Source organism: Anopheles funestus, chromosome 2RL, assembly GCF_943734845.2.
Source record: "Anopheles funestus chromosome 2RL, idAnoFuneDA-416_04, whole genome shotgun sequence".
Taxonomy (NCBI): Eukaryota; Metazoa; Arthropoda; class Insecta; order Diptera; family Culicidae; genus Anopheles; species Anopheles funestus.
Genome location: NC_064598.1, coordinates 16,861,432 through 16,888,034, shown reverse-complemented (window position 1 = coordinate 16,888,034; position 26,603 = coordinate 16,861,432). Strand labels below are relative to the sequence as shown.

At 41.3% G+C, this 26,603-nt stretch overlaps 2 protein-coding genes across 7 annotated transcripts in view; one reads left to right on the top strand and one right to left on the bottom strand.

Moving 5' to 3' along the window:
- LOC125764971 (tyrosine-protein phosphatase corkscrew-like) overlaps window positions 1-26,603 on the top strand; it is a 168,233-nt gene that overhangs the window by 25,264 nt on the left and 116,366 nt on the right. The window lies entirely within an intron of this gene.
- On the bottom strand, window positions 55-25,228 carry LOC125764921 (centrosomin). 6 transcript variants are annotated; one of them, XM_049429644.1, is made up of 9 exons: window positions 22,716-22,792; window positions 9,753-10,376; window positions 7,664-7,704; window positions 5,832-6,100; window positions 5,058-5,645; window positions 4,052-4,243; window positions 3,700-3,735; window positions 944-3,128; window positions 55-872 (listed from the first exon to the last, which is right to left on the bottom strand). In XM_049429644.1, the coding sequence occupies exons 2-9, from the start codon at window positions 9,833-9,835 to the stop codon at window positions 583-585; spliced, it is 3,684 nt and encodes a 1,227-aa protein (XP_049285601.1). In that variant the 5' UTR covers window positions 9,836-10,376; window positions 22,716-22,792; the 3' UTR covers window positions 55-582. The 6 variants fall into 6 exon arrangements, with proteins under 6 accessions (XP_049285601.1, XP_049285600.1, XP_049285599.1 ...); XM_049429643.1 differs by lacking the exon at window positions 22,716-22,792 and adding an exon at window positions 22,578-22,692; XM_049429642.1 differs by lacking the exons at window positions 9,753-10,376; window positions 22,716-22,792 and adding an exon at window positions 24,836-25,228.

Below are 26,603 nucleotides of genomic sequence, written 5' to 3'. Positions count from 1 at the left end.
CAAATGGCTCCATTTGATCCTGCAATAGAAATGGTAAAAGGAGCTACACATGTGTCTCTTATCAAACAATATTGGATTTATTTTCACATTTGTTTTCTGCTGTCTAGTCCCCATTCACCGTTTCAAATCAGCACGCCAACACACGCATTATCATAATAACAGTTCACAATAAATTAGTCTCACATTCTTCTTGCTCGCACTCACGCTACCATTCTACTCTACCATTAATTCTTCACTCGTTCTCTCTCTAATCTCATGGGTAATTACTTCAACGCTTTCTTTTGTAAAACTCTTCTGTTTCTTCTGTCCCCACAAACTAAATCTCATTCATCTCATCAGTTACCATCATATTTACACAGCATGTATGTGTTCCTTCCCAGGCTCAAGTAAAAATGTACACAGCATCATACGATCTGACGCCGAAATGGAATATGGAACAGTTTCCTTGTCACATGGTTTTTGTTTTTCACTGCAATCGTTCCCTTGCTTATTATATACAAAATTGGTTAAAACTCTTCAAAATGTTGTAAGTATTGGTGTTGTGGTGCTTCACGGCGACACAGGCGCAGCAAATCTTCGGTTTCAGTTACAGCTGTTACCGTCGTTTGGATCCATGTTACGGTGCACCGTCTTTAGCACGGCGTGCGTCTTGTGAATCTGTTGCTTTAAGTCTACCTCGAGCTGCTTCTTCACCTTGTTCGACGATTTAATCTTATCGTAGGCCACCGCCAAACATTGGCGCGTTTTGTTGTAACGATGCACCAAATCCCGATAATCGACTTCGATTTTGGCACAGTCGTGCTTTACAATCGTTGTAGCTTCATCCTGTTCCTGTTCGCCACCCTTCGACGATTCTCCGTCCTCTAATTTGACTGAAAAAAGAAAAGAAAACAAGAATGTATTAATCGATCCCCAACAACATCGAATGATCGTTTCAACGCACCTTCCAGTGCCGGATTCAATAGCAGATTTGACATCGATTTCGTCAGTTCCAGGGTTTTGAATAATGGGCGCTGTTGTGGAGAGGTGGCAAACTTCAACTCTCCACCGTGCACTAGCTCCACGTTCGACAGACGGCCCGGATCACTCTCAATGCCCAGATCGGGCGAAGAGTTCTCCAGTTGCCTACGGACAATCGGTTCCTCATCGGTGCCCGATGTCGACAGGTGTCCACCGTCCTGCGTCCGTGGGCTACGCGTGCTCTGCTTGGCCCGCACGATCGCCTGCAGCTGCTCGTTTAGTTCGTTCTTTTCCACCTTGAGCTGCGTCAGCTCGTCCCGCACGAGTCCCAGTTCACTCTCGAGCTGACGCTTCTCGTTGAGCGCTTTGGTACGTTCGACCGCAGCTTTGGACGCTTGAAGCGTAGCCTCGTCGAGGCTTTTCTTCATCGCCAGCACATTGCGCTCGCAGTCGGCCACCTGCTTGCGGAGCGTTTCTTCCGCCTGCGCCATGGTGGAAAGGTCATTGTGCGCATCCTCCAGCCGATAGTGCAGCTCGTTCAGTTCGCGCACCTTCTCCTGGTGGATGTTTTTGGAGATGTAGTTCTGTGCCAGAGCGGTGTCGAACGACTGCTGCTTCAGCTGCAACTCGTTGCGGAATGATTCGGTTAAGCTTTGGCGTAGCTCGTCCAGCTGCTGCTGTTCCTTTGCCAGGATTGCGTCAAGTTCGCGCCGGTGCCGTTGCTGAAGCTCGCCGTACTCGGTGTGCATGGTTTCTAGCTTCATGACCGCAACGCGCAAATCGACGGCCGCCTGTTCACGCTCCTTTCGCAGCTTCTCGATCAGTGCATCGCGCTGCCGGATGTCACTCTCCAGCACGACCAATCGTTCCGCCGCTCGTTCAGCCTTTTCTCTCGACTCTTTCGCTTCCCGCTCCCACTGTTCGGACTGTTGCCGGCTTCCGTTCGCTTCGGATTGTGCGTTCGCCAAACGGATCCGTTCCCGCTGCAGTGCACTGTCCAGATCTACCAGCTGGCTCTGGATGTTGAGTATGGTGCCGTTTTTATCCTGAAGATCTCTGTTAAGCGATGCGACCGTATCTTGCAGTTGCTTAATTTCGACCGCTGAAAATGATTTACGTTGTTGCGCACTGAAACTACCAGTACCTGTAACACCGGTCAACGCAAACGGTTCATTGTCCGAGGTGGAACTTAGTTCTAGCGCACCGGAAGCGGATGTGTTGATGGTGGCTACTGGACCACCGGTGGAGGAATTCTTCTGTTTCAGTGCGTTGCTGTCCTCTAGACCGATGCGTGCCTTTGATACACCTCGATCAGGCTCGGACCACGTTTCCGAGTCGGAATAAATTTCCCCAATCGGTAAGGATTTGCGCTCTTTACTTTCACGTCGCCGTGGTCGTTGCTGTTGCTGCTGCTGATGTTCCATCAATTCACCTCGAAGAGCCTTATTTTCTGCACGAAGCGTTTCAATCATTTGCTTTGTTTGATTAATTCCACCAACGAACGTGCCGCTGCTGTTGTGCTGGCTAGCAATTGTTTGTCCCTTAATGTTTGTCATACGGTTTTCTTTGTCGTACTCGTCAACATCGTCGCTACCACTCTGGCCAGGTTCTCCACCAACAACACCGATCGAATGATCCAAATATCCGGACAGACAGCTGAGCTGTGCCAGACTGTTGTTACCGATCAGCGACAAACCGGTCACCGAGATGGACATGTTTAGGCTGCGCGACAGGTCCAAACTTCGATCGACCGCATTGCGAATCGCTTTGCGGCTATCCGTCGACAGTGAACCGATCAGTTCCTTGTTCCGGAGCAACGAGTCGAGAAAACCGGCCAACTCTTCCAAACGATGCGTCGAAATGGCACACATTTCCGCATACTCCTTGCGCCACTTTTGTGCCTTTTCCGCCTCTTCCCGCGCTTTGATGAGCTCATCGTTTAGCTGCTTGATGATGATGTTGCGATCGTTACGATGATCACCATTGCCACCACCGTTGCCGCACAGCTTGTGAATGAGCGTATCGTTCTTTTGCTGAAGTAGCTTGGCCCGCTGCACCAACGCATCGTACTCCGTCTGGCTGACCGGTTTACGGTCCTGGTCTACGATTTCGGGAACCGAGGGCAAGCTACTACCCACAGTGCCGTGCTCGGACGCAAGTGATATGTTCTGCAAAAACACAAAGGACAAACATTTTTCATTTGAATTGTAATAATAGTAAAAACAAAAATAGTCACATAAATTATATTATTTCACACAAAACCGTGAATTGTTTGACGGTGCAGCAAAAGGGGATGATGGGCGACCGTGTAACGTATGCGGAAGTGTTGTTAAAGCACCGTTTGTTGGGTCGATATTTTACAGACCATTAAAAGCCCCTCGTTCCATCACCAAGATAATGTAATATGATCATTTTCTTATAAAGAAATATTACTCACAGTCAATGATTTAAATAAAACACGTTTAAAACAAATTTAAACTCTCCACTAGGAGCGAGATTTACGAAGAATAAATAGGCGAGGACATCCGAAGGGGGGGAGTTTTATGACAAGATGATTTAACGGCGACTTGTACTAATTATGTTTGGACTAGGTTTTCCACCACGAACGCTTGACTGTCGATTGTTGGTTGAATGCAAATGTATGTACAGAAAAGAAACGCACATTAGAATATGTGTGCAACGTAATAATAATGGTGCAGTGTAAATATGTGTGAAATCAATAAAAAAATGATAATATACCTTCCGATTCGGTTCACGACCATTCAACTCAACCGGCTTCAAACACATCGTTTTATCGTAGTAACGGGAAAATATTAAAATGAAATAATAACGTTAAATAAAGTGCTGGATTTCTATATCTTTTTTCAATACATTTTGGACGAAGCGCCACAAACAGCACTACAATAATAGAACTGTAGAACGGTTTTTTGCGCCCTGAAAAATTTGCGAAGTCTTGACTGTGTATACAATCAAATAGAAGCACTACGCCTCCAATATATGTAGCTGCTCTTCTTTTAAAAAATGTCAAACAAATAACTATTTCTACGAGCATATGGAGCCGCTCAAAGGATTAGACGTGCGATTATCTTACCGAGTTTCGCTTCAACTTTTCCAGCTCCTTATCCTGCTCCGTTATGGTTTTGATCAGCTTCTCAACCATTTTGCACGACTTGGTACATTCCATCGTTTTCTCCCTCAGTTTTGCTTCCGTATCATCGAGAACGCACAGTTTCTCCGCAAGCTCGGAACGAACGTCGAAGTTTTGCTGCTTAAGCCGTTCGATCTGGAAACAATGCAAATAAAACAAACAAACAATTAGCACATTTTGTTCAACTTTCCAATAATCATACCCAAGCGTTCAGAATATCTTCTTTATTGTAACAAAAATTTAATGAACTCAACAGCAATTTCAATTTCAAAAGAATAGTAATTCATTTTGATACGAAACATTATTTCAAATCATAAATCGGACCTGACGACAACGTTGCTCGATAGTTTCAGCTTTTGCAAACACCATCGGACGATGGTGGACCAATCTTGCTTTTGCTTATGATTAATTTCATTCCAGCAGTTTGCACCGTACTCATCATTTGTAGGCCGTGATTCAATCATAAAATACTGATTCACCCACTCGTTGATAATGCGACGGCACAGGAGATGGGCTGTCGGGGAATTGCTGCTATATCTTTTGCCCCTTCTGGCAGTGACCCTCCTCCGAGGATTGTAGGTCTGTAGTTCCTCACAAGGGAAGCAAACGTTAGGCTGATTGGTTTGCTGCGTGGTTGTACTATTGTCGTCAGTGATAGAGTTTGCTACATCAACGGATTTTTCGAGCGTAAAATATTGAACACATTGCGGTTGCTCTTGGTGGAAATATTTTAGTGTGGCTTGTGAACGATCGTTTCGATTCGTTACTAAACATTCGCTACCGGTTGTTGTATCAAACGATTCCTTAAAGCGCGCAATTGATAGAAAAAAGTTGATCCATTGATCATTAAACCCATCAGCCAAATCACGAAATAAAAGTAAATAACTTGAAGTCAATAAACAAATATATACAATTATAATATTAGACGCTATGGACAGTTTAAACGTACCTCAACATTAGATTGCGGTTTCTCACTTTCTTCGCGCAGTTCCGCATTTTCAAACCGCAGCTCGCCCAGCTCCACCTCTAGCTGGCTTATTTTACCCGTCTTTTCATCGATCACGGTTTGCAGCTGTTCCAACTGGCGGCTCAGTCCCTCATTCCGTTCCTGACACTGCCGGACGGCGTTCTCCATTTCGAGCAGCTTCAGCTTCTCCTGTACACTCAGCTCACTGTGTTGCTGCACCGTATCGAGAAAGTCTAGCAAACTCTCACCAACATTATCGCGTATCGTGCCTTTGCCGGTCGTGGTGTCGGCGTTCAGTTGATCACCATTCGTCACCTCTTCGAAGGCTGCCGCCCGACTGGTCGAGAGTTGTAGTTCGCGATGCTGGTGCTGCAGCTCACTTGCCATCTTTTCCAGCGACTTAATTTCCAGCTGGTGCATCTCGATGCGATTGTTCAAATCGTTTACCATCTCCCGGTGTTTCTCTTCCGCCTTTTTGTGGCTTTCCTCCAGCACTTCCATCGCCTTAGCCGCCTGGCAGAGAAGGTCATGCTTGTTCTGGAGATCCTGTCGTAATGATTCTACCTCGACCTGCAACGTTTAATCGTGCGTAAACAAAATTATTCACTACGGTCGTCCAAAAACCTCCAAACTCCATTATGGTTCGCTTTACGCACGGTGCTTACTGAGCCGTGGAAAATTGCCCCCCGAAATGCATTTTTGGTGTGGCATGACACACATAGAACCGGGTGAAGTAGATTGCTTCGGAAAACGTACCTTAAGATCGATGTTTTGCTTCAGATAATTGCCATCGCATGACGTGTTCGTCGTCGTGGATGATGAGCTGGTCACACCCAGTATGGGAGTGTCACTGTCCGTGCAGATGCCCGCCTTCTGCTCGAGGAAGTAAATGCGTAACTTCAGGTTGAAGTTTTCCTTGCGCAGCGTCGAGATTTCCTCCTCGTTGTCGCGTAACGATCGCACCTGAACGGGTGAACCGTGACCGGCGAGGGCATTTATCGACGGAGAACGAAATCCCATCGCATCTGTGAAATGAAAATTTTAACCAAATTATACAACCGTACCCGGCAGGAATTCCGCTACTCGGAGTATGAAAATAGCCGCTAAACTTGCTAAAATACCGTAGGAAGATTCGAATGGACGGATTATATGTATAGTTGATGACGATTTATGCGACTGGCCACTGGAGTGGGTTGCATTTTCTTCCTGGTGCACAACGGGCGGCGTAACAGAGTCACTCCAACACAATTTTCGTTTTGCTCCTTCCATTTTCCAACACACTCAATCAATTCTTCTAATGTCCAGTATGGATTCTTTTCCAAATATTACTAGTAATCGAAGGAGAGTTTCTCGAATTCACGTGTTTGGTTAACTATCGATACAAGAATAAACCTTCGTGGAGCATTCTGTCAGTTACTTCAGTGTAGTGGAGATAACTATGTTGGGTGTCATAGCTTACTACTTTAAATTAACACCTTTTGATAGGAAAATTCAATATTAATCTGAGTGCAGGGGTAACGCACAAGCTATTCAATCTAGAGATGAGAATAACGACTCTTTTCAGTGAGTCAACTCAGAGTGAATGAGTCGGTATAAGGAGTCAGCTCGTTTATCGACTCATTTCGGAGTCATAAAAAACCCGGTTCGGTCAATTTACTCACTCATGAGTGTAAGCATGTAGCCGTGGTGAGTCGAGTTGCTAAAAGAGTAAATACGTGAGTTGAAACGAAAATGAGTTGAAACAAAAATGAGTTGAAACGAAAATGAGTTGAAACAAAAATGAGTTGAAACAAAAATGAGTTGAAACGAAAATGAATTGAAACTAACCGTTTGATATACATGAGTTGAAACGGAAAATATGTGTACCATACCCAAACTAGCCAAATGAATGTACTCATGAGTGAGTAGGATAATAAATATCCGAATAAGTATCCCGTTTCATGTCAATGCTGATCAGTCTAGCCCGCTTGTTCGCTTATGCATGTTTGATAGTTAGGCAGAACGAGAAGTATATTTATTTGGCTAGTTTGGGTATTGTACACATGTATTGCGTTTCAACTCATGTGTATCAAACGTTTCGTTTCAACTCATTTTTGTTTCAACTCACGTATTTACTCTTTTAGCAACTCGACTCACCACGGCTACATGTTTACACTCATGAGTGAGTAAGTGAAAAAAGAGTCGCTAAAACTCATCGTGATGAGTGAACGAAACTCGTTCACTACAACGTTTCAACTCACTATCTCACTCTTACTCACTTTGCACATCTCTAATTCAATCACAACAAAGCAGGCCAAACCTGACAACAATTAGGAAAAAAATTCTCCAACAGAGGACGCTTCTACTCTGGACGATCTCACGGGACGAATTGCAAATTTGAATTTCTTTTCAATTTCCTTACATCGTTTGCTAATGTTTTCCATTTTGCACCTATAATACGTATCTTTGCTTGTTTTTCTATCTTCATCCATATCAGCCATAAGTTTTTGCCTTTTACGATTATATCATAAGGTATTGATTTCTTTGTGTCCAACTTTTCATTGAACTAACATGCTAAAAATGTAAATCTCACTTTTTCTTATACTTACATGAGTTATCCATGGTGGCATCCTGGTGAACGCCGGGACTTCTGTAAAGAAAAGTATGAAAGAGACAAGATTAGAAAATGGGAAGAATATCAATTTCACTGCAAATGTTTCCCTTTTTGTTACACAAATACGCTTAAAAACCATTTCTTGGATGAAGAAAATCTCTTCGTTAAAGCTGGTCACAACAATTCTTTTCTGTCTATGTTGTTGAAACATCCTCCCAACACAACATAACTCACCGATATGTATGCTCAAGACGAGATTTATACGCTAAAGATCACAATTTAAATCAAATCGATTGTTTCTGCCCACAGGGCGCAGTAAATATTGCCTCTTTTATGGTCTGATTGATGTGGAGCATTCATCTTGATTGTAACCGTGGGTGAATGTGCTGCCACAGCATCATCATCATCATGCCGGGGCGCTATAAATGATTATTTGGATCTAGTCGAAGCAAAACTACGATTTCTCGGGATGGGTAGTTGTTGATCAAACGATATGTTCGTTCTTAAAAAGAATTCGAGAAATCGTGTCCCACATTAGATTGGGCAACACCTACACGGGAGTCCCATCCCAGACCGACTGGATGACTTGGTGGGTGTTTTAAGTACGAAATTGCATCACTTTATAACACTTATCATCCGTGTAATCATTCTACTGGCCTTTCCGTCTGTGTCTGGTGGATAAGATAAATGCTGATGTCGACCGGAATTGAAATATGATCCCATGTGCGTTTGTGTGGATGCATGTGTGCGTTATACTCTTGAACCTTATTAAGCTCATTAGACGGAAAAGTACATTTTAATCGCTTGGCGTAACATAACTCGGACATGGGTCAGACAGAGGCAACAAAAAAAGATATGTTCTAATTGTGGAGCTTCTCTTCCGTGTCTGTTTGGCAGGGCCATATTCATTAGGATGCATCGTCCACACACACACACACAGAGAGCGCATTAACAAGCAGGTTGATTAGCTCAGGGCGTTGATCTTTTCAATGTCGATTCGCAACATATACGGGAGCAGTTTCGAAGTGAGATTTTTGCCATCTAATCATTCGCTCACTAGGTACACCAGCGCAGCATTGAAACGGAAGCGAACAAAATGGCGTTCTGTGGCCTTGCTATTTTGATGCATTGCAGTATCGGACCTGTGTTGATGGTGGTATTGTACATTCATCACTTTGAGAATATGATTTCATCAACCGTTGGCACACACAAAGCACATTCAATTGATTCAATTATTAACCTCTTTTTGAGTGGTTTGAACGAAACCAGTCCAGAAGGTTCAGAGAAGTCAGGCAGTGTTACGATCGTAGACCAAAAAATGTTGAGTCTTTTCTGCCGTACGCAAACAGTCGATTTGGAAAGATAAAGATGTTATAATTTTTGAGTTCACTCAAATAATCCCCGAGAGTTCTGGCTTTTAGCAAGATAAGGAGTTAAATATGAACCTCTTTATACGTTGAGGTTCTTTATCGGATTTCTTGAAATCCACAATCTCTAACTAAATAGATGTTGTTGGACATTGTAATATTGCCTAACAAATATACAACTATAAACAAACTTGTGAAACCTTGAACACCCAAAAGAACATTCAGAACGTGAATCACTTCGATTTTAGTGACTCTTCACATTAGCATTGCGTTAGTATGAAATTTAGTTCCCTTCCGTGACGTTCTGGTCAACTAATGGATTTTATTTTGCCTAAACACGCTTCTCCCATTAACGATAATAGTGCTGGGCCTAGAAGTTAAGGCCAAAAAGTCGTCCAAGGACCGCTCAAAATTCTAAACAAAATCTTGCATTTTACTTAACGTTTATCAGTTTTAGATTATAGCTTGAGTAACATTTTCAGGGGACTCTTCTCCTTTTACCACTTAAGTATATTGCATAAACCATTACAAGGGTAAAGCACCATATGCTCCACCATTAGCCATTAGTTTCGATCTACACACTCGAATGAATTGCGGTCTCAAAAGTTGAGAGGATCACTTCGGTTGCAACAGCTACGGGAAGCATTTTTAATTTTAAGTTGCGCATTCATAACACATCGCTCAGTTTTCGTTGGTTTGGTTCACTTTTGCTCTTACCCGAATCCAGTCCCGAATGCTGATCGCCGATTCGGCGTAGACGCTGCCGTCCGGTTGGGTGTATATTTGAAGATTCCAGACATGATTGTTTTTTGCTACTCCCGAGACTTCTCTTTCACCGTTTACGTTTCGTTTTTTTTTTTGGTTCCTAGCGAGTTTTCTCGCGCTCTGTTTGGTTTCTGGTCACTTTTCTTTGGCACATAAAAATTGGTTCCTTTTCGGATGTGGTTCTCCCTTCTCCCCCGCAAGCAACACACTTAAAGTTATGTGCTAGATCTGTTTGCCGTTCCGGTAAGTGTAAGCATTTGGCGGAAGAACCTAAAACCGCGGTCGGTACTGCTACTACTGCTACTCACTACGCAACGTTTCTGCTGATTTGCCTGTGGAGCTTTTCACCTAAACACACACAAACACCAAACCCCCCAGAATAAGGTATCCCACTGGGGTTTTAACGATCATTTTGGACACCATCCTGGGCGGATGTAACTGGACGGAATAACTGCGGGATGTTGCCGTTCGAACTCATCGTTCATTTTTCTTCCTTTTTTTAACTTAACACAAATTTATGTATCTTTTCACACACACGCACTTTTCATTCATACAAATGGCATGTTTGTAAAAAAACTAAAAATAGAATATATCGTTAAAATTTAATACGCGAATAGGTCGGTTTTGAAAACTAATCAGTAACATATCGCGATCGCTGACGCGAACGTCCGTTGCTACACGTGTGTGGTGGAGGCGCCTGGTGGTGATGATGATTATTTGCTTAACGAAACACGTGGATACAATAATGAGATCAGCGGACGTGGTAATGTTTATTTTTCATCATGATAAATGCATAACCCGGATAGAGGCTAACAGAAGGGAAACTTCTACAAATATTCACTATTTGTAAAACATTCAGAAATAATTTTTTTTGGCCAAAAAATTCCTTAATTAATACTGTTTCTAAAACCAACAACAAATATAAACTTTCCATTATGAAAAAATACGATAAATTAATGTACACATCAATCTATGGATGAAAAATCTTTCCCCATCAACGACATAAGGCATTCATCAAGATTTTTTGATTGGAATAGTTTACATTACAATGATGACAGGTTGAAATGGATTAGTACACTTCCTTTCCGCCGCATTTCCTTCCCATGTAAACTATTCCAATGGAATGATCGAGCGATACATTTCCTGCGGATCAATTGTCATTAGCGCCGGAAACGATACCCCACAACAGAACCAAACAAAACTCAAGAAAGTCAGTAAATATAAACCACAATAAATACGATTCAACACATTGAAGATGGTACAGAAATGTGACAACACACCAGAACGAATCCATGTAAAACATGTTAAAGAGGTGCCTTGTTCTTCACATTGCAAAACTCCGCGATCGCTTCGGTAAACGTCGCTTTGTTGCCTTTACTTTTCCAACATCATCTCTCCATGGTCATGTTTTGCATTGCAAGTAAGAAATACAACAGCAGCAGCAAATCAAAACAGAATCAGAAGCAAATCAACAAATCAGCTGCCTCGGGGTTAGTCAACGTCGATCGTACGAGAGCACAAGACGATGATTTCATCGGACAACACATTTCCCTCGGAGCTGTAGCAACAAGCAAAACCACATTTCTCGAAGCATTGGAATGAATTCTCTATTCTATTCCAAGTTGTGCCAGAACAAAATTCAATATATCAATGCACTAGAGATGAGAATTACAATTCTTTTTAGTGAATCAACTCAGATGTGAATGAGTCGTTATTAAGAGTCAGCTCGTTTAACGACTCATTTCGGAGTCATAAAAAATCCGGCATAAATCTCCTAAGGCCTTAGCTTTTTTATAATTTATTTATTTAAAAATTTTATAAATTAATTTATTGAAATGCGAATTGGTTGAAATAAGTTTCTTTTCACTCAAATAATGCTTTAAAAGAAGAAAAGAATAAAAAGTAACAAAAAAAATTAAAAAAAATTTCAACTCGAAAATTTCATAAGGCTTACCCCTTACGATTTTTTTGGGAAATTTTGCAAAAAAATTTAAATTGTTTTATTTTAATGCCAATGGGTTGCAATGAGTTTTTTTTCACTCTAATAATGCTTGAAATAAAAAAAGAGTGAAAAATAATAAAAAAATTCAAAAAAAATGAAAATTTTCCTCATTTTTGCACCAAATTTTACCTATATCCGGTCGGTATCCAACGGATCTCCAATCTTTAACCTGTGGTCGATAGATGACATCTATGGCTACATTTTCTTCTTGGACGGCCATGCTCTGAGATTTCTGTGCCAGAAGTTATGCGAGGAACCAAGTTGCATACCCTGTTTGAGAAAATGTAAAATTTTCCTCATTTTCGCACCAAGTTTTGTCTATAACTCGGTCGGTATCCAACGGATCGCCAAACTTTAACTTGTGGTCAATAGGTGGCACCAATGGCTACATTTTCTTCATGGACGGTCATGCCTACAGATGTCTGTATGCCGGTATAGATGTCTCAGATGTTTCTATAAATATGCCAATCTCCTAAGGCTGTATAGCCTTAGGCTCTTTTTTTGAAGTAATATTGCAAAATTTATAAATGTGATATATTTTAATGATGCAATAAGTTTCTTTTAACTCAAATAATGTTTTAAAAGAAAAAAAGAATAAAAAAAACAAAAAAAAATTTAAAAAATTTTCAACTCGAAAATTTCATAAGGGGTACCCCTTGCCATTTTTTTGAGCAATTTAGCAAAATTTAAAAATTTGTTTTATTTTAATGCGAAATTGCTGCAATAAGTTCCTTTTCACTCAAACAATGCTTTAAATTAAAAAAAGATAAAAAATAATAAAAAAATTTAAAAAAATCTATAAATTTGTCAATCTACTAAGGTTCATTTTCGCACCAAGTTTTGCCTATAACTCGGTCGGTATCTAACGGACCTCCAATCTTTAACCTGTGGTCGATAGATGGCACCAATGGCTACATTTTCTTCCTGGACGGCCATGCTCTCAGATGTCTGTGCCAGAAGTTATTCGAGGAACCAAGTTCCATACCCTGTTTGAGAAAATGTAAAATGTTCCTCATTTTTCTGCAATTCAGCAAAAATTTGAAATGTGATATATTTTATTGCGAATTTGTTGCAATAAGTTTCTTTTAACTCAACTAATGTTTTAAAAGAAAAAAAGAATAAAAAATAACAAAAAAAAATTTAAAAAATTTTCAACTCGAAAATTTCATAAGGGGTACCCCTTGCCATTTTTTTGAGCAATTTAGCAACATTTAAAAATTTGTTTTATTTTAATGCGAAATTGTTGCAATAAGTTCCTTTTCACTAAAACAATGTTTTAAATTAAAAAAAAAAGATAAAAAAAAATTAAAAAAAAACCTTAAAGTTTGAAAATTTCCTAAGGCTATAAGCTTAGCTTTTCTTTGGGAAATTTAGCAAAATTTTATAAATTGATTTATTTTAATGCGAATTGCTTGAAATAAGTTTCTTTTCACTTAAATAATGCTTTAAATAAAAAAAGATTAAAAAATAAAAAAAAAATCATAAATCAGAGGCGAATCCCGTTTCATGTCCTTGCCGATCAGACTAGTCCGCTGGTTCGCTTATTCAGGTTTGATAGTTAAGGTCCATTTAGTGATCGAGTGAAAGTGAACGTGAAATTTTGTTTTTTGAACATATTTCACAAAATAATTGTCCAAATATTATGTGTTATACACCAAAAGATAGGAAATTAAATTCCCCAAATGTTGGCATTTTTAAAGTGACTCAAATATTGAATTTAATATGTTTCCTTGTTATTCCCCGCTCACCATTAAATTTTACCGTGAAATCACCGTGGAAATCTCCATGGAGCGAATAGCTGTCAAATGATTGATGCGGTTCACAATTACCGGTTTGCTGCGGCGAATAATTTGAATAGAACCGTTCACTTTCAGAATAGTCAGGGAATTCTGAAATGGATTTCACCGTGAAAAATATTATTAAAAATTCTCACAGGCGAGTATTTAAATAAATTGATGGGGTTTGTTATTTTTAAAATGAATAATTAATTCAACATTAATTGATAAATGTTATTTTGTTTTTATTTTACTGTCCCATAATGAAAATATTATAAGAATTTTTTCATTCCATTTGTTTAACATTCTGTATTCGTTGTGTGACAAATGTCCCAACACAGTATTAAAAAGTGTGTAATTTCCATTATCCATCAATTGTATCACCAACGATTGAAATACACTTTTGCTATGTTTACGTTGTTTGTGTTAACTGAATGATTTCGCTTGATTTGAAATGTCAATCTCCATCTGCCAGAATATCACAGAGCGATTTCACGTTCACTTTCACTCGATCACTAAATGGACCTTTAGGCAGAACGAGGAGTATATTCATTTGGCTAGTTTGGGTATTGTACACATGTATTCCATTTCAACTCTTGTGTATCAAACGTTTCGTTTCAACTCATTTTTGTTTGAACTCATTCGCACATTTTCGATTCAACTCATGTATTTTCTCTTTTTGCAACTCGACTTACACACATGAGTGAGTAAGTCAAAAAAGAGTCGCTAAAACTCCTCGTGGTGAGTGAAGGAAATTCGTTCAATACAACGATTCAACTCACTATCTCACTCTTACTCGCTTTGCACATCTCTGAAATGCACACGGAAACAGAGCTTCCAATCCAGAATCCAGGCCTGCCAGTTCATGAACGATTAGTTTATGAACGATTAGTTCATCTGCTCGAGAAACTCATTGTTTGAAGCATTGTCCAAAAAAAGTACATATTGTGACGTGTACATCACGGCGTAGTGTCCGGTTGATTACGCTCAAAAATAGTTGTAAAATGAGGCCAAAGGGAAATCCCTACTGATATGCTGCCGAACAGGAGAACATTTTGTTTACACACACACGGGGGGCAGTCGCTTTAAAACGATCAATTAGCCACGAAACATAATCCCGACACACTGCTGCTTTCAACTTGCTTCATTATGAAACTTTATAAAACAACAACAAGAACGGCGAATAATGATGTCTTTAACAGTTGCATCTTTCAACACACTCCGTTGGGCAATCAATCCTTTACTTTTCGACCATCTAATGCTTCTTCCGGTTTGGTTGGGTGAAGTTGGACGTAGTTTCTCCCCTTTTCGGGGGAAATGGATGATGATGACGAATGGGAGTTTCCTTATGTAAACACACTCTCCGTGTTGTTGTTTCTTGTTCTCCAACATAATGTGTTAACCTTACGTTCAAAGGGGTACACTAAGACTTGCCTAATAATCTATTCATAATCATTAACATTATTAATACAAAAAAAATATCCTTTTTTACGTAACATACTTTTAATGCTTATTTTACTAAAAAAAAACCTTTAAACACACGTAGACAAATCATATTTCTCCTTTTTGTACACTCCCACATACCTTTGCTTTGTTATGATGTCGGAACTTGTGTTGTTTGGGGTTGGTATCTACAATCCCGTCCGTCGTACGGCACAGTTTGCCGTTTATTTTCGGTTCAATGTTTCTTTCAATCCAATGTGTACGCACGTTTCCCTTGCGATTGCACTTCTCTGTTGATTGAACATTGGACCGACCCCAACCGAGCACAGCACTAAATGCAATGAAGGTGATGGGGTACTGCTGACAGTACAACCACTGTTTCAACTTGTACGACGACAATCGGAACGGGACGTAGCACTACTACTGCCACCAAGGAAGCTAGACACAAACAACCGTGAGTGTTGTAGTGTACTAAACAAGAAGCTAACCAGCGGCGGTTTTGCCCTTTACTCGTTACTTAATGTCCTGGTGCGTGTTTGAACTGGGTCACACTGTATGCTCCCCAAACCTGTAGGAGGTCTCTCTAACTTGCCCTGAACTGTGTGAGTTACCTGTGCTAGACAGAACTCCCCGAACACATCTCCAAGCCAGCGAAAGGAGCGATCCAACAGACCCGAGAAAGGTTTCTCCTTGAAAGTCCGGCATAGCAGGACTTGCTGGTTTCGCAGCAGGTTTTGGTGCGGTGGAATTTGTTTACACTATGCGCCAAAGCCATGGTAACCCGACTACATGTTTCGTGTGCTGTTGGTTGACTCCAAATGGCTTTCGTCCCTTCGAACAAGCTCATCAGACTGGGAGTGTTGGGAGTGTGTCGTCTCGTAGTAAAGTTGGGTTTAGGTTTTGGTAAAAGTATTTAAAATTCTGTAGATTTGTATCTGTCTCAAACAGCACAGACGAGACGAGAGCATTAGGAAATTGATTTGCAAATAATCCAAACCAATGTCCATTTTAATACAGCATTAAATCACGTACTCTTCCACCGCCAAGGTTTGTGACCTTAGCATGATGGGATGTGGGACTATTGATCGCTTCGATTGAGTTATGCAGCTGGCCGGACAAGCGCGTGTTGTTATGTGGCCTTTGGACGATCGATCAGTAGTGCCATTGAAGGTTATGGGCGGCATTTCAATGGTCCTAAAAATAGAGCAGTTTTGAATGAGACAACCGAATCGCATGCAGTTCCCAATGGCTGCCAAAATACGTCCAATGGTTGGGAATTGAATGAATTACCACTCCAATTAATTTTCCTCTTTTGATTGCAATTCATTTTAGCGCATTTATACATCAATGTTATTATTTTCCGGCCAAATAAGAACGTGAGGAGAGAAAATGTAATCAGATTTGCTCAGTCTTTTTCATTGGTATTTCAAGATTCAAAAAACAACACTAATTATGGAAGAATCGCTAGCCGCAAGAATTCAACAGTCGCCATCGTGTGTACAAGAGATCGAACCATACGTCTAGACACTAAGTTCCTTTGTCTCGTCAGTTTAAACTCAATTCGGTAGTAAACAAAATGCAATTTATTGAAAATCGTACATTCGCTTTGACCATCCCAGACATGCACAACAAACAACAACACGGTGTGTTTACAATCTTCTGTATCCGAGCAAGATCGATTGGCTGGGCAGAGCATGGCAGAGGAATGTTTGAAGGGATAAACTCAGCACACACACAAAACACTTGTGTGCTAAAAGATACTTGACTTTTAGTAGCTCTAACCTGTCTACCAAACACGAACGGGACACCACAAAACCCAAAACCGCACACATTTAAGCGTCTGTGAAGTGTTGTAAACGAGACAACGGCTATTGCTTAAACGGCGGCCGGCGACACGGTGTCGTGAGAACTTTGAAACGGTTAGTTGAACTATTTCTTCGTTGGCACAGCCGGGTTTTAATAGCTGCAAGTGATTTTTGGCACCATTTATCTTTCATGATTTCTTTTCTTTTGCCCTGGGGCAGGGTTCCTTTTCATTGTAGAAAAACGAACATGTTTCGTGAGGAATATAAATATTGGACACAATAACAAAAAATATAGATCACCCAAAGACATAAGACACTTAATTGAGATCAACCTGAAGGTGATCGAGTGCGCACTATTGTGTGCTGATTAGCATAAAATGTATAATTCAAATTGACTAGAAGGGTGTTAACACGTGGGGAAGAATAACGATTTCCGTTAATTTCCTCTCAAGCTCTCCCAAACACAATTTGCATACTTGTTGCTTCCCCCTTTTTGGAGATGATGGCGATCGACGATACAGGTCAAATCCAAATTACACAAAAAATAACGTCTCTATAGAATAGACAATTCTGTGCAGAAGTGGACAAACGGACAACCACATGCGCGCGTATTTCGAAGAGGAAATAAACCGGCCACGTGGGCGTGGATAATGCGTAGGATGGGTGTGTATTAAACACCATGCAAACATCATCGATCGTACGCTATGGGCACTGTTAGACGAACACAATTAGCATTCAATCGGTGTTGCACTACCAACTGTCCCGAACTACCACCTTCTTGCCAACGCGTACTCAACAAAACAACGCTAACGTTGTTCCAGTAATTTCAATTCAATTCCGTCGCGTCCGCTACTAGTAGTAGCGTGCCACGTGCGCAACGTTCCAATCGAGATGATAGATTACGCAACACGTGTTTAACGAAAAAAAAACGTTCCACGCGATCGTTTTCGCGATCTTTCCCAAAAGCAGCGACCGTTTTGTCCCGTGTCGGAGTGCTCTCTTTGAAGATGTCTTTTCCCAATTTGGGACGTCAAGGCATTCCGTGGACGGTTAGGTACTTCAAACGAAAAACGTGTGTTACACGAGACACCGTCGCCTGCAAGCGGACGATCTTTTGGCAGCTACAAGAAGAGGTACACACGTACGGAAGGTAAATTCTGACCAACGAGACCAACGGGTACTGATCGGTAGACTAACGCACAGGAAGAAGAAACATCACCAGCACCTAAGCTACGTCGCAATGCTAGGTGAGGTCGTGGACGCAAGTCGCACACCACCGACGGTTACTTCGAACACGCACGGTACGGATAATATGGATGGATGGACACGAAATACTACTGTGCACAGGAGAAGTTGTGATTTAAATTTAGACATCTCACAGCACAGCACATCTCGTCCGTGGGCCATAGAACACTAGGGCCCGAGGTATATGGGTGGATCGTTTCGTATATAAAGCCGTAAAAATTCGGTTTTGGAAAAATGCAATAAACAGCTCATTCAGTGGATGGATTTTTTTCTTCTTTCTTTTGGGAAGGGATTTTTTAGATTCTTTCAACGTCATCGGGATATCAGATGAGATTAAGATTGGTACACTAATACGCTATTATCGGTTGGGTGCAAATCCCCACTAAATTCCAGTGATGAGCATTGAAGGAGAGGATCGTATCGTTTCGATGAAATAAGTCTTAGTCGGATGTGAAATAGATGTCTGAATATGTGGAACTGGGGGGACGAAACTTTGAGAGACTTAGACCAACCGATCGACGATGGAACAAAACGGCACAGAAATCTTAAGTGCATCGTTCCAATTTATGGTATCTTTACCCACGACGGATGCACTTTAGGGGTATTCGTTCAAATTTGATTTAAACGCCCAGTTGTAGCTTGGAGATCCGGATTCTAAACATAGCGTTCAAAACAATTGCATGTTCTCCGTTAGGGGAATAACTTTACTCACAGACGGTTTGGAAGATTTGGTCTAATATATTGTTCTTGAAGTCTTGATAACATTTCAGGGCTTTTGTTTTGAAACGCTTCATACTATAAATATCACCAATGAGGAATGATCACCATCCGCCACGTTAATGCTTACAGTAAATTTTATGGAACGTTTTCGTCGGTGGTAATATTGAGGCAGCTGTGCGATCGCTAACGATCGTGAAGCAAACCCACGCGTCCTCTTATTACGAAAAGCCATTCTTGTCCTTAGGGAATTTGACTTGAGACAAATTTGATCGAAATGCCGAAAGACTCGTCTAGAATTCACACTCTAACCGAAAGTGATCTTTACTACAGCTCCATAGTGTCTCAACCGTCTCCATCTATCCAACGTATTTGCGTATAATTTATAGTTTGTTTTGATTGGCAACGAAACGGGCAAAGTGCAGCAAGAAATGAAGCTTATATATATATCCGTTACCGATGGTTTCGATGGGCTCCCACTCCATCGTCTTTGATCGTACAGAACAACTGAAACACGCGCACGCCTGTTACAATAGATCACCGCCCTTGTGGATGGCGTTATGATGCACGAAAAGGCAACATCCGGCAGAGGAAACCGAACTTGCCATGTGGACGAACACTGACAATATGACGGGCCAACCGCCGACACACAACGCGGAGGAGGTGGCGGCAAGGGTGTTGTTATTTTTAAAAATTTTTCAAAAAAAACTTCCCCACACTGTCGATCAAACATCCTTTTCCGTCGACGAGTTGGTGTACGCTTTTATTCTAAATATGCGGGTTTTGAACTCGTTGAGGCCATCCAACGTAAAATCCCGTGTGCCTGTATGTGCGTGTATTTTTGATGAGGAAAATTTGGAGATTCACTCTCAATGTATCGACATCTTTTTGGGTTTTTTTTCTTCTGGAAACTGTAGCACACTCGATGGTTTCAAAGTGTCCCACTCTAGTCTGTCATTCGATCTGCATTTTCCTGTCACCAGTAAGTGAAAGTGAAACGGGAAGAAAATGGACCGCACACGAAATACGCCACCACCAGTGCATTGCAGCAAGAGGATCGTTAGATGATCTTAAAGCGGTATATGGCGCAGCAATACATCCCCATCATCGCCGAATGAATGGTGTTGTGTGTTGTGGAGGTTATTCTTGCTCTCGTCTTAAAAGTTCTAATTAAAACACGGTAAATTAATTGCCACGATTCAGTGCTTCGCGTGCCGTAACGCGGGACCGTGCACTGTACCGTACAAAGAGTCCAGAGAAAGCCTTGGGATGTCGTAGATGGACGAGTTAGTTGGAAGACGTCGTACAGACGATATTAAACAAACATATTGGGGATTTGTATCATGATATACACTCTCATATTTTTATTCAAACTTATCCCAATATACGCATATGTATTTACAGTACTCCGAAACAAGACTTGAAATTTTTTAAATGTACTCTTTCGTATGTGTATTTTTCAATGGAAACATTTCCCATTCTATATGTAAGATGGATTTTCTTTAAAAAAAAATTCCAAAACGATTTTTTTTCGATCTTCTTAATTTACCTTAGCATATCTGTGTGGACAAATCTTGTATATTTAATATTTGACGTGTAGCTTTAAATTAATACAAAAAAATAGTTTTTTACTACTTTTACGGTAGTTAATTACTGAACAAATATTTTCATTAAGCAAAAATCTCGACAAATGTAAATTTTAGGTTGGGATTTCCAATTCTCCTTGAAATCGTTCGCAAAAAAGGTCGTTTTACGACACAGATCTGCAAATATCTGCTCATCAAAGCCGAAAATAGAAATTTTCCAAAACGACCACAGCTTCCCCACCACGATGAGGGTCATCGTTTTATGGTCCCCGTCCGTTGTTTGTCCACACATTCCCTGGTAAATTCATACAATCCAAAGCCGTTCCACAGATTTTCCAACAAAAGGAAGGAAAACCTTGACCACTAGAAACGGATACAAAGCGATGCAAAGCGTGCCATCATCGCTTCCAACTTCCAGCATATCCCAATGCCACTCGAACGAGCGCCTTTCGTATTCCTTCTATTCTTGTGCACGAAATCCGTTCACTCTGGTGTGCATTTCCCATACCGTTTCGGGCACGTACGACCGATTTGGGATTAGAAACCATTTTCATCACATCAGCTAAAGGGTCGGGGTAGTTCGGGGGTAGAAGAAACAGGGTTGTGTGTGGCAAGCTTACAAACGTTTCCACCAGCGGCACCACTGATGACTCATCAACACACCAACACCAACCATCAATGTGATTTTGTTGGGTAGACCCCGTTTTAGAAATCCTTGCCTTTACTGAACTGATGATCTGCACTGATCGTGGAATAGCATTCAGCACTACGATTTGTGCACGCGGGTTGCACTTTATCGATGCATTACAAACAAGCACTTTCGTCACCAAAGATAAGAAGAACGTAACAAAGCGAAAACACAAGAGTAACACTGGCACAGTTGCCTTCTTGATCTTTATCTCGGGCAAAATGCTAATTACGATGCACTTGAGAGAATAAAGCACGGGACAATACACTCGCTGTCGTGTTGGCGATATCTGATGAATTTGCAGCTTATGATAAGTGGACTTATCTTTACAGACGGACCAAAACGTTCACGATCGCACAATTGAAAGATTCCGATTATTTATCTATTTGTTTGTTCAAGTACACAAAACTGTCCAATATGCTGTTTGCATGATTCCCGTCGTGTCCGTCAGCAAGAATGATATTTGCACTAACATCCTTTGTTTTCTCTCTATTGAAACAACCGCAGTGACTGTTTTTGTTTACAAAATCATTTTCACCAAGTCTTTACGTCACATTGCCATCTTGGCGGGTTTTTTTTTTCTTGAGATAAACATTTAACTTCTTCAACAATTGTTCAATTTTTTCGGCAAAACACAAACTGTAGCCCTTTTAATGGCTTTGCATAGAAACATTATTATGCTCGAAGCACGTTTGGGTTCTTGTGTCGTAAATAATATGGCACTTTTTTAATTAGTTTCTCGTGTGTACCGTCATCGGTGTAGTTGGGAAAAAACCGTGAACCCGTGTGTTGTGGTGGCACGAGAAAGCAATTCCATCATTTGCGCATGGTCGGTGCATGCTGTGTGCTGAGAGCAAAATAACATCCGAAAGGGCGGCCCAGCATCCTTCCTTCACCATTACCATCATGATGCTCTTACGCTAGCGGACGGCAGCTACTAATTCCATCACTAACACATACACATTTGCACAATTGGATAAGCATGTGGGCATGCTGTACGTATATGCTTTTAGGACTAGCATTCGTTTGTGTTGGGGTTTTAGGGAAATTTATGCTTCTCTTTCTAAAACATATTTTATACGAGATTACAATTGTTTCGCACTCTGCACGAGAGTTCTTTTTGTTTTGAAAACTTCACTGCTGATAATAAAAAAAACCTGATGTTGATTCGACAGAAGTGTCAAAACATTAAAGAGATGAATTTAAATTAAACCAAGCATGCCATGATTTAAGAATATTTTCAAACACGCACACACAAATACGTTCAAAACATATTTGACACATGGAGCATATTTTTCTCACAGAAGGGGTAGCAGCATACACTACAGGGTGCAAAAAAAAACGGACCACACAAACAGAGGAAGTTATCTAATTTCACAATCATAAACCACATCATCACCACCAGAATGGTACGTGCACCAAACCGCAAGCCAACGTTTCCGCCTGATTGGTCACAACAATCAAACGTTTTGTCATTTTCGTCGTTTACTGCTAAACAAATCAACCGACAAAATACCATTTATTTCAGAGCGCCACCACTTGAAAAAAAAAACACAGCACAAACAAACAAAATGATCTTGCACTCAATGTACACCGTATCATAAATGCAACCGAAATACACTTTAAACTGCTAGCAATCCACAATCTATTGAACCGATTATGCGAAAGCGGTGCGCGTGGGCAAAAGCGTAATATCTTCACGGGACCGCGCGCGTATTCCGTTCCGCGATCCGTACTGCAATGATTTCACGTGAATACTAGTAAACGGCAACCGACGCACGAGGCAGTCCGGTCCCACAGCAGCATCGTCGTCGTCGTGACAGAGAGCCGCGTCTTTGCGCTTGTGTTGGAATGACCGGGATAGATAAAAGCGTGCGCGCGTACAAGAAGACGACGACGCTCCCTAAAATAACGCGAAACCGTACCACTACACGTGGCAAACCGTTCCTGTGTGTAACGGACTCTATGTATGACCTGCTCCGTTCTACGGTGCACGCATTCGAGCCGATGGAAAACGACTCATTCGTTTAATGCAATGCGAAGATGTGCTCTGTGAGGCCGAACCCGTAAAGGGTGCTCGCTGGTGTGCAAGGGAGAGTAGTGTCGTAGGGTTGTTTTTCTTTTTTGGACCATGGCACATTGAACACACTGTGCGTGCAATGACGCGGTTCAAATGCAACAGATGTGATCGAGCGTAGCGCGAAGGGAAAGAGCGCGAGAAAAAGGGACGAGGGCACACACACGCACACATACCATGAAACGTGCAGTTCAAAACATACCGCCGGGAGATGGACTACTGCGATGGAGAAATTGAAATCTGTTCCTATCGTGTACGCTATGTTGCACTGCGAGATGCGAGAGCAGAAAAGAAACCGTCGAGCATGTGCGCTGGGATGGATTTTGTGTGACCCGGTAGCATACCTAAAGCACGTGGTAATCGGAAGCTCCTTATGCCGGCTGCATTATAGGTGAGGTTCATGATAGCAGCAATACACTCAAACGGCTGAAGATGGAAAGGAAAATCGTTGAGCTGCCACAAAAGGATCATCCTAAGCATTGTGGTGCTCGACAGCCCATTTCCAGGTAGTTCGCAGGAAACAGGAAATTCTCCTCCTTCGAAATGTGTTTCCTTTGCACAACAGATGTTTTTAGTTCTAAGTTTTTCTTTTCTCGTACTGTTTTACGGGTTTTCTCTCTGCTTTTAAAGCATGTGGTTGGCATGTGTTTAGCTAAACAAAAGTATAAATTTTTGTTAATTCATTACGAGCCCAAGAAACACATTTACTTTGAGATGTGTTTTACAGAATTCAAGAGGTGTAACAAAATAAGAAAAAATGAACCAATTAAAAGCTGACGTTCTTTTATTCTAAATCAATTTCACAGTAAGCGCGGCCTGCTGAGATGTACATACTGGCCTTTCCTACACAAAAACGTAGCCTGCTATGTAGAATGTGCTGAGCAATTACTTTGCATTTGAAACACGAAGAGAGATGAGTTGTCTGAAAGTGAAGTGTGTCTATTGTGGATTGATATTTGATTGCCAGCGTGGGGACACAACGAAATTACTGGCGCACCTGCAGAACGAACATTCTGAGATGGTTGATCATCAAACAACCACGACGACAAACGACACGCAAGCTGGTGGCAAGCAGCAGGAAGCGAATATGAGCCCTTCATCATCCAGTGAAGATGTTTCCGAGACAGAAGTATTACTCAAAAGGATACGGATCGGATCTCGAGCAAGTGATCCTCACGATAGTACGAGTAACACCAGTAGCAGCAGTACGGAAGATGCTGAACACATTCCATCGAACCGAAAGCAACTTCGTCCACGAGTTTCAATCGAATCACAACGATCGGTTCTTTATCAAACGTCACTGAGTTGTTGGCGGCCTGGAGGACAACCCGTCTGCTGTCCGGATTGTGGTGCCCACCAGATTCCGATCGTGAGATCGCACACAAATGGTGTAACATGGTCGTCAACGGTGGCTTCCTGTTTCCTATTTTGTTGGCCACTTTGTTGTTTGTCTTGGTTTTTGTCGGAACCCACCAGCGAGTATCTTCATTGTGCAAGATGCGATCAGCTGTTGGCTAATCACGACATCAAATCCGAACGCATCTCTCCAAACTATGAAATACTTGACCGCGTCGAAGAACAATTGTAACCGCAAAAAACCAATGGTCTACCAATGATCGTTGGCATATTGCCTTCTGAGGAGGGAGCACACATATATGGTATTGAAATAAAGTGGCCATTGCAATATGTTTACTTACGTATGGTCGGCGAAGCTGGTTAAACATTCCCGAACTTGGCTGAGCTGACTTTCATCCAGCGAGGTGCTGAGCTTAGGTACACCGGAGCTCATTCTCTGTGCCAGGGATTAACCACGATCAATGAGAAAACTCTGCCGCGAAACGTGCGGACGTTACCACCGGATCAAAGATGCAATCGAATTCTGTGCGCAAGGCGGCTCACCTAAACACTCGGTGTTACGGTACGAAAATAACACTACCCTTTAAACCGAACACTATTCACAAGCGTACTGCACTAGATTTGGTTTTCGTTACGTTCTACAAAACTTGGCACAAAAATGAAATTTTACTTTACACCGTACACAAATTACAGCAACAATACGCAGGCTGGCATAATGGCGGGTTTTGCCGTTGTTTTTCAAAAACGCGGCGTCTTTTTGACATTCGCGCTTTGTTGTGTTGTGTACGGCACAGCGGGTGAGTGCGACATTTATCATAGGTCATTTTTTAAACCAAATTTAGCACAATTATAGAAAATAGAAAATTATCTGCCTATTGTTTTACCACAATTAAAGCCTCAGTTTTAATTCAGATGCAGATATTTATCAAATGTGAATGCAGGACACGTGATGTATACACATTCCGAAAGTGTAGTTATGATTTTTGAAAATATTCTGTTGAATTCGTCCCATCATTCAATGATCAAATTTGAGCAATTATCCGTAGCATTGAAGTGTATCAACAAATCAACATAAAAGTCCATATATTTTACATTTTGATGAAATATAAAGGCGATGTGTAACCGAATCTTCAACATTGATTGTATAATTTCTCATCTCATCTAGATCAGTTTTCCTCCACCTCTGTTGTATAGATCTTGGTTGGAAGTGTCATCCCCATCTGACAATTTCCGAAGATTTTATATTGACCTCTCGCTTTTTCATCATTCCATCTCGCTATTTTTGAGTGGTTTTTGCCGTTCGTGCCCTGTGGTGAGCGGTTTTGTCAATGTGTTGGTGTTGATCGTGCTGACCGAGCGACCCGAGTGTGATTTTCAAACAATTTACAAAGAAAAAAGGAAGAAGCAAACGCGGAACACGCACATGCACACAGTCCGCGTTGCCGGACTTCGTGATCCGAGAGAGTGCAATATGGACGCGTTGATTTGAGGAGGTTTAATATAGTGAATTATCAACGAACTGTGTCCTCAAAGGTATGTAAAAGTGTTGAAAAATATACAGCACTTTTATTCGATGCTAATTATGTTCTTGTGTTTCCATTTCAAGTGTTTCAGAAGACCATTCAAGGGTGGAATCAAACAGCATCGACAGCCGCAACATCATGCAACAGTGAACAGTGCAGGAAGGATGTTCATCTACAGCCAAGATTTCATCGTATACGTGTTTTGAAGTTTTTTTGTTCTTTTAAAGTGCTAATGTGATTAATTTACTAATTTATAGTAGTTAAAAATAATATAAAAGGTGAATTAACAACACTTGTTAATATTGTGAAAAAATATTGTGAAATAAAAAAAAATATTTTAAGTGTAAATTTTTGTGTACGTGACTGTTGAAAGAAACGATGAGAGAAAGAAATGGCGCACGATCGGTTCGCTCAGGATAATCGGCGCACGCGATTGGTTCGCTTCGAATTCATCGGCGCATGCGATCGGGTTGCTTCGGATTCAACGACGCGCGGTCGGGTCGCTTCGGAAATATAGATCGAATAACTTCGCTAGTCGTTCAGCTGGTCGAACGATTAGTCGATCATTTTATGAGCTCCGTGAGTG

Bases quoted from the DNA above. Each gene is read 5' to 3' on its own strand.
- LOC125764921 (XM_049429641.1), bottom strand. From the start codon at position 6,344: ATGGAAGGAGCAAAACGAAAATTGTGTTGGAGTGACTCTGTTACGCCG. The intron at 5,646-5,831 runs GTACGTTTTCCG...TAAACGTTGCAG, and splicing joins AGCAAAACATCGATCTTAAG to GTCGAGGTAGAATCATTACG. The intron at 4,244-5,057 runs GTACGTTTAAAC...CATTGTTTCCAG, and splicing joins AACCGCAATCTAATGTTGAG to ATCGAACGGCTTAAGCAGCA.